General features: G+C 57.2%; 1 protein-coding gene across 1 annotated transcript in view; it reads right to left on the bottom strand.

Annotated features, from left to right (window-relative positions):
• Window positions 1-1,651: 1,651 nt before the first annotated feature.
• LOC104387763 (ephrin type-A receptor 8-like) overlaps window positions 1,652-8,401 on the bottom strand; it is a gene marked incomplete at its 5' end in the record, with an annotated part of 16,755 nt that continues 10,005 nt past the window's right edge. Inside the window, 5 exons of the mRNA XM_009996552.1 lie at window positions 1,652-1,766; window positions 3,049-3,204; window positions 5,033-5,223; window positions 6,195-6,344; window positions 8,315-8,401. The exon at window positions 8,315-8,401 is cut by the window's right edge and continues 123 nt beyond it. Coding sequence (XP_009994854.1) covers window positions 1,652-1,766; window positions 3,049-3,204; window positions 5,033-5,223; window positions 6,195-6,344; window positions 8,315-8,401 — 699 coding nt within the window. The remainder of the gene's footprint in view (window positions 1,767-3,048; window positions 3,205-5,032; window positions 5,224-6,194; window positions 6,345-8,314) is intronic.

Genomic DNA, 8,401 nt, shown 5'->3' with positions numbered 1-8,401 from the left:
AAATGCGTTTCCCCCCCCCCCCCCCCCATCCCCTTTGTGCCCCAAGAGAGGAACAGCCCCCAGGCCAGATCCTGCCATCTGAATGATGCTGGATTTCCAGTGCTAAGGACAGGGTGCTGTGGGCCAGGCTGGTCCCTGGCAGCCACTGGGGTTCCCCTGCAGCCCCCTCCCCAGCAGCCCCCTCCCCAGCCACTCTCCCAGCAGTTTGATCCTTTGCAGTGAGTTCAGCCCCACCACGGAGGCTTCTGTGCTTTGAGACCATGGTTGTGTACTTCACATCCCATGGCAGGAAAACAGGTCCTAAACCCAGAGAAAACTGTATTTACACCCAAGATCAACCCTCCCAGCCCACAGCCTGTCCCCTCCCCTGCCACATCTCCATCTCTTCAGCCAGCTCAGGCTCCCAGATCAGTTCCACAAGCCTTTGGAGACCACTGCTCCACACCAAACAAGATGCTCCTGTGGAGGAGAGAGGAGAGCTGTGGTGGGAAGGTCACCTCCCAGTCCCTGGGCTCCCCAGCTGGGTAGTGCTGAAGATCCTCCTTGCCCAGGCACAGGACTGTGTGGCTGCAGCTGGACATGTGGCTCAGAGCCCTTCCTCTGCAGGTGACAGTGCATCCCTGGGCACAGGCAGGTAGTGTGGTGATGGGGCAGCTCTGGGGTTCCTCTAGGGCAGTATAAGAACAGAGGAGAGTTTGGCAGAAGTCTCCCTGTCCCTCCATCAGGTGAGGTGGGAACAATCTCCCCTACTCCTCTCTGCTCTGGTACAGCTAGGGGAGGCCAGAGGACAGGAGATGCCTGTATTGCTGGGAGAGAAACCTGAGTTTTTGGCCCTAGAAAATGTGCCTGGGCTGCCCTGGGGTGTGTGCTGGATCTGGAGAGGAGCAGTGCTGGTGGGTCCAAGAGGTGGAGAGTCTCCTGCAGCACCCTGGAGTTTCCTGAGACTCCAGATAGCAGACCCTGGCCACCTCTCCTCCATGCTGGGGAAGTCTCCTCTGTGCAGAGTCAGTTGTTCCTGCCACTGTCAGCTTGTCCTCTGTCCCCTGCCCTACTGGGCTTGGTAGGACTGGACCATGAAGTCACCTGCAGGCTGGTGCTGCTCAGGAGGTCCTGGCTGGAGTACACTGGGACTGGAAGGTGCTGGAAGCAGGGTTCTCTCTGCTGTGTGGCAGCCTGTGGGGTCCTCTTCTGTTCAAAGGTGCCACAGGGTCCCCAGTTCTCAGATGCAAAGGAGCTGTGGGCCATGGCAAGCCCAGTCCCACCACCCCTGGTATTGCTGTTGCATCTCACACCAACTACATCTCCAAGAGCAGCTGGGGCTGTTCCACTGTGTGAAGGGGCTGCCACCAGTGGCAGGGGCTGCAGAGCTGTGTGGGGACCCCCAGTCCCACAGGGACACAGTGGAGGATGGAGAGAGGCATGACATGTCCCTAACCTGCTTGGAAGGCTGCTCCCCCCTCTGTCTGGGGGAAGGAGGCAGCAGGACCATCAAAGTAGCTGGAAAGACACATTTCCACCTATGCTGAAATCAAAGAGATACTGGCAGGGCTTCAGGTCCTGGTCTGGTGCCCCTTTTCCTGCTCAACCACCCTGCTGCCCCTTTGCCAGGGTGTTAAGGAATGCCCCATGTGGGTCTGTGCAAAGCTGGTGATCAGAGGTGCCTCCTGGGGCCGTTTGTGTTCAGCAGCTGGGACCTCATGGCCTGGATGCTGCTCAAGATCTTCTTCTGGTGGCCCATCATGGTGATGCCCAGACTCCGAACGTCCCTGGAGAACAAGGACACGGTCAGACACCCCATGGCTGGAGCTGTGCTGGGCCCCAGAGACACCCACACTGCTCCTCCCCTGGTGCCCACCCCCCGGGGCAGCCCTGGGACTCCTCTCTGCCCCAGAGCTGCTGAGGGGCCACCTGCATCCTCCCAGGGAATGGGGCTGCCATTCACCTGGGCACATCCTCCTGGCAGGGCTCCTGGGGGCAGCAGGAACGGAGGGGGATCACTCCTGACAGGCCAGTGGGTGACAAGATCAGTGCTCTGGGATTGGGTTCAGTTTTACCCAGATGGCCTCAGATAACCCAGTCAGGGCAGGTGACCAGGGCTACCCCCTCAAAGCTTCCCTGAGGAACAAGGAGCTGCAGCAGCTCAGTCCCACAGCCAAGGCCCCAGGTCCAGCCCCATCCATGCCCTTGCCTGCCTCTTCCCATCTTCCCTGTCACTGGCTCCTCCTCTACCTGCCTCACCTTGGCCAAGGTCTGCACTGTTACCCCCTTCCCAAGGCACAGGAGCTACCTGCCTTTGGACAGGAACCAGGTCTTCTCAGAGGCAGGAGATGTTGCCAGCCCTGGTGCTACAAGGGATGGGGAGTGTAAGCCCAGTATAGGAGCAGGTGAAGCTGCTGGTTTTTCTGGTACCCCTTGGAGCATAAGCCACCTCAGAGATCCCCTAGAGAGGTGGCAGAGCAAGCTCCATAGAGCAGGAGGGGGACAAGGGGTGGTAGAAGACATTTTCCCCAGCTCTCCTCACTTAACCCAGCCTTGGTCACTTGGCCATGACCTTCCACTCACAGCCAGGCCATGGATGGTGCCTCCCTGCCCAGCTGCCCTGAGCCAGTCCAGAGCACTGGGGTCTGAAGAGGCTCTGAGGTGCCCCCAGCTCTGCTGGTTTCCCAGTGATCCCAGAGATCTTTGGTCCTTTTGCAGGGGAAACAAAGGCAAGAAGGGCAAGGAGGCAGCAACCTCCTATCTGACCCTGCCTTGATCAGGAGGTTGGATGATATGACCTCCTGAAGCACCTTACAACCCAAATGGCCTGTGATGACATTGGAGAACCACCACAGAGCACCAGAGGTGACTTGATACTCACACCCCCTCAGGACAACTCCCACACCATCTCTCAGAGGTCAGAACAGCCTTGGCCACTGCCCCAGGTCCCAGCATCACTTCCTTAGGGCATCAGGGACCAACTAGACCGAGCAAGCCAAGGCAGGATGGTCAGTGTTTGGGGCGGGTGCAGGGCAACCCAGCCAGGGGTGGCTGCTCTGTGGTACTCACTCGATGTTCATGCCCAGCACCATGCCCAGGGAGGAGTACCCTGCCATGGCAAAGTTGTCCCTGTAGTGCCCCAGCCGGATGGAGTCCAGCCAGTCCTCCACTGTCAGACAGCTGCTCAGGTCCAGGAGACCCCTGTCAAAGGGTGTTTGGGTGAACCTGGGAGCAGGACAGAGGGGTTAGGCCAGGAGGTGCTGGTCCCAGGTGGTCAGACTGTGAAGGAGGGTCATGCAGGGGAGGGTAGGAGAGTGAGAGGCACGTTGCTGTGAGGGCTCTGCTGCCCACAGCCTGATGTGGCAGCAAGTGAGATCAGAGAACCACTGAATGATTTGGGTTGGAAGGAACCCCAAAGATCATCTAGAACCAACCACCTCCCACACGACCAGGCAGCTCAGATCCCCATCCAACCTGCCCTTGAACACCTCCAGGGTTGGGGCCTCCACAACCTCCCTGGGCAACCTGTCCCCGTGTCCCACCACCCCCACACTAAAGAATGTATTCTTAATGTCCAACCTAAATCTCCCCTCTTCCAGTTTTCATCCATTACCCCTTGTTCTCTTGCTACAAGTCCTTATGAACAGCCCCTCTCCAGCTTTGCTGGAGCCCCTTCAGGCACTGGAAGGTCCTCTAAGGTCTCCCTTCTCCAGGCTGAACAATCCCAACTCTCCCAACCTGTCTTCATAGGAGAGGCAGGATGCTTCCCATTGCCCACCACAACCTGCACCCATGGGCCTCCAGAATGGTTGGGAGCCCTAGAACTCTGGTCTCAGCAGAGCAGAGCAGAGGGGACAATCCCCTCCCTCAACCTGCTGGTCACACTGCTGGTGACACAGCCCAGGACATGGTTGGTTTCTGGGCTCCAGTGCACGTGGCTGGCTCATGGTGAGCTTCTCATTAACATCTCCCAGTCCTTCTCCCCGGGGCTGTTCCCTATCCATTCTCCTCCCAGCCTGTGTTTGTGGTTGGGATTACCCTGACCCATGTCCATGGTTGCAGGGAAGAAGCTGCTGCAACCCTCCTCCTCTGTCCAGCATCATTGGGTGCTTCCTAAGGAAGTCTGCAGATGACATTAAGCTGGGAGGAAGTGTTGATCTGCTTGAGGCCAGGAAGGCTCTGCAGAGAGACCTGGACAGGCTGGATCCATGGGCTGAGGGCACTTGTATGAGGTTCAACAAGTCCCAGTGCCAGGTCCTGCCCTTGGGTCACACCAACCCCAGGCAAAGCTGCAGGCTTGGGGATGAGTGGTTGGAAAGCTGCCTGGTGGAGAAGGACCTGGGGGTGCTGGTTGACAGGGGGGTTTAATGTGAGCCAGTGTGTGCCCAGGTGGCCAAGAAGGCCACCAGCAGCCTGGCCTGCAGCAGGAACAGTGTGGCCAGCAGGAGCAGGGAGGTGATGGTGCCCTGTGCTGGGCACTGGGGAGGCTGCACCTTGTGCCCAGTTCTGGGCCCCTCACTGCAGGAAGGACACTGAGGTGCTGGAGCAGGTCCAGAGAAGAGCAACCAAGCTGGTGAAGGGTTTAGAGAGACAAGTCCTGTGAGGAGGGGCTGAGGGAACAGGGGTTGTTCAATCTGGAGAAGAGGAGGCTGAGGGGAGACCTCATTGCTCTCTGCAGCTGCCTGAGAGGAGGTTGCAGGGAGGTGGGAGTTGGGCTCTTCTCCCAAGTGAACAGTGACAGGACCAGAGGAACTGGCCTGAAGCTGCACCAGGGGAGGGTTAGACTGGGCATTGGGAAGAATTTCTTTACCCAAAGAGGGGTTGGACAGTGGAACAGGCTGCCCAGGGAGGTGGTGGAGTCACCATCCCTGGAAGTGTTTAAAATAAATATAGATGTGGTGCTGAGGGACATGATTGAAGCCCTGAACAGGTAGATGAGGTTATGGATGGTGGGTTGAGGTTCTGGTTGGACTTGATGATCTTCAAGGTCCCTTCGAATCAGGATGATTCTGTGATTCTACCATCAGCCAAGCCCTGCTCAGGGAGCCCTTACCTGCTGACAGTGCCCGTGCACTTCAGGCTGTCCGGGTTGCGGATCAGCTTGTCCAGGATGCCCACGATGTGGGTGAAGCGCGGCCGCTCGGCACGGTCCTTCTGCCAGCAATCCAGCATCAGCTGGTGCAGGGCTGTGGGGCAGCCCATGGGGGCAGGCAGCCTGTAGCCTTCCTCCACCGAGCTGATGACCTGGAAAGGAGGCCCATGCTGAAGTGGAGCTCCACTCCTGCCCAGCCCTGAGGACCCCAGCAAGGACCTCAAGGTGCTCAAGGGGCCATCAGATGGGAAAGCAGAAGGTGAGGGTCACACCAGACTCATGCTACGTGACAAGTGCATTTCCAGTGAGCAAAGGTTTTATGAAGTGGTCCAAGAGGCTGAAAACGTTGGCAGCTTCTCTCCAGGAGACAAGCCAGGAGAGCTGCACTCGTGTTGGGCTGCTCAAGCAGAGCTTGCCACCACTCAGCAAGGCTGGAGGAAACTGCTCAAAGGAGATGCCTGGAGGAGGTGTTGTAAGCCCTGTGGTCACCAAAGCTGCTTTGTAAAACCACCAGGGAGAGAGGGGACTCTGAGGACTCCCAGAGAAGGGAGGAAACAGATAGGTTGGTTCACAGTCCCCACAGGTAAAAAAGAGGAGACTTTTCACTCCTCAGGGTCAAAATATTCATTTTATTGCCTCTTTTTTGGAAATTTTGCTCCCATAACCTGCATTTTCCTGCAGAACCTACATTTTCCTGCTGTTTTTATGCTACTCCTGATGTGAGAGTGGCTGCCCTTAGCTCTGAGAAGCCCAGAGGTGGCGTGAGCCTGGGGCAGTGAGCAGTGGCAGGGCTGGAACAGCCAGCACTGGCTGCAAGTGGGGCTGCAGTGATCCCAGGGAAGTCCTGACCCCTTTCCAGGGGATGAAAGAGGTGGCCCAACACATCCCAAAGCTCTCCAGCCAGCAGCAAGGCTTGTGCAGAGCAGCAGACAGGGATGGGGACCTCGCAAAGCTGGTGCAACCCCGGGCAAGGCACTGATGTCCCCCTTGAGGGGACAAACCCACCGTGCACAGCCCTACCAGTAGAAGCATGGGCTGCTCTTTGGGGTCCCTTTTTCCCCAGTGCCCCTGCCTGGCTGAGGGCAGGAGGAGGGTCAGGCTGGTCACCCCCGTGGCCACTCACGTCCCGGTTGGTCATGTTCCAGTAGGGTCTCTCCCCGTAGGCCAGCACCTCCCACATGACGATCCCATAGCTCCAGACATCGCTGGCTGAGGAGAACTTGCGGTAGGTGATGGCCTCTGGAGCTGTCCAGCGGATGGGGATCTTCCCCCCCTGGCAAGGAGAGTCACAGGGGAGGCTCAGGCAGGATTGGAACTCGATGGTTCCAACCCAAACCATTCTCAGGTTCCATCCCTCCCTCCTGCAGCTGGGATGGATTAGACAAGCAACGTGGCACCTTCTGAAAGGGGATGAGGAGGCAACCTGCACCAGGCAAGTCTAGGGGTGTACCTGGGGAGTGCCTTCCAGGGATTTCCAGAAAAGCAAAGGAAAAGCTGTGCTGTTTTATGAGGTCTTCTTCATGCATAGTTCTGGCCCTCAGTGTTCAACAGAGGGGAATTCCAAGGGATGAGCTGAAGCCAAGGGCTACCAGATCACAAAAGCATGAAGCTGACTCAAGCAGACAAGGAGGGTGATGCTACTTCCCTGGGCAGCCTGTTCCTATGCTTGACAACCCTTTCAGTAACAAAGTTGTTCCCAAGATCCAACCCAAACACCCAAAGACAACCCAAACACCTGGCACAACTCAAGGCCATTTCCTCTTGTCCCATCCCTTGTTCCTGGGGAGCAGAGCCCGACCCCCCTGGCTCCAACCTCCTCTCAGCAGCTGCAGAGCCAGCAGGTCTCCCCTCAGCTCCTTGTCTCCAGGCTGGACACCCCCAGCTCCCTCAGCTGCTCCTGCTCACACTTGTGCTCCAGCCCCTTCCCCAGCTCCCTTGCCCTTCCCTGGACACGCTCCAGCCCCTCCATCTCTCAATGACCCAGCACATTCACAGTCAGAATCACAGAATCACAGACTTTGATGGAGTTGGAAGGGACCCCTAGAGATCATCTAGTCCAAGTGTCTCCCACTGAAGTAGGATCACCTAGAGCACTTTACACAGGACTGTATCCAGGAGGATTTTAAATGTCTCCAGAGATGGAGACTCCACTACTTTTCTGGGCAGCCTGGCCCAGAGCTCTGTCACTCTCACTGTAAAGAAATTTTTCCTCATATTTAAATGGAACTTCCCATGTTCCAGCTTGTGCCCATTGCCCCTCTGGGACACTGGAAACTACTGAGAAGAGCCTGTCTCCATCTTCCTTGTACTCACCCTTTAGATACTTACATACATTGATAAAGTCTACCCTGAGCCTTCTCATCTCCAGGCTAAAGAATCCCAGCTCTTTCAGCCTTTCCTCATCAGGGAGATGCTCCAGTCCCCCTGTCATCTTCATCAGCCTCCTCTGGACTGTCTCCAGTAGCTCCCTGGCTCTCTTGAACTGTGGAACCCAGAACTGGATGCAGTTCTCCAGCTGTGGCCTCACCACGGCAGAGCAGAGGGGCAGAATGACCTACTGGACCTACTGGCCACACTCTTCTTTATGCAACCTAGGATTCCATTGGCCTTCTTGGCAGCAAGGGCACATTCCTGGCTCATGGATCATTTACTGTCAATAGCCTCCAAGATCCTTCTCCTCTGTACTACTTTCCAGCAGGTCCACCCCTAACTGATACTGGTGCTTGGGGTTCTTCCTTCCCAGGTGCAGGACCCTACACTTTTTCTTACTGAACCTCTTGAAGTTCTTCTCTGTTCAACTTTCCAGCCTGCCCAGGTCACCCTGAATGGCAGCACAGGCCTCTGGGGTGTCAGACACCCCTCCCAGTGTTGGGTCATCAGCCCCCTTGCCGAGGGGACACTGTGTCCTTGTCCAGATCATTGATGGACACGCTGAACATGATCGGACTGAGGGCAATGGGTGCAAACTGGAGCACAGGAGGTTCCCTGTGAATCTCAGGAAGAATTTCTTTGGTGTGAGAGTGCCAGAGCCCTGGGCCAGGCTGCCCAGAGAGGCTGTGGAGTCTCCTTCTCTGGAGACATTCCAACCCCCCTGGCCACGTTCCTGTGTGATGTGCTCTGGGTGCCCCTGCTCTGGCAGGGGGGTTGGGCTGGGGGAGCTTTCCAGGTCCCTCCCAACCCCTCACATCTGAGATTCTGTGATTGGAAGGGATCAGCAAGAGTGCCCTGCCAGGAGCCACGCACCGTGGTGGTGTAGGCAGCATCAGGGTCGTCCTCCAGGATGCGGGAGAGGCCGAAGTCAGAGACCTTGCAGACCAGGTTGCTGTTCAG

Source organism: Chaetura pelagica, unplaced genomic scaffold (genome assembly GCF_000747805.2).
Source record: "Chaetura pelagica isolate M959 unplaced genomic scaffold, ChaPel_1.0 scaffold494, whole genome shotgun sequence".
NCBI lineage: Eukaryota > Metazoa > Chordata > Aves > Apodiformes > Apodidae > Chaetura > Chaetura pelagica.
This window is presented reverse-complemented; position numbering and strand designations above follow the sequence as displayed.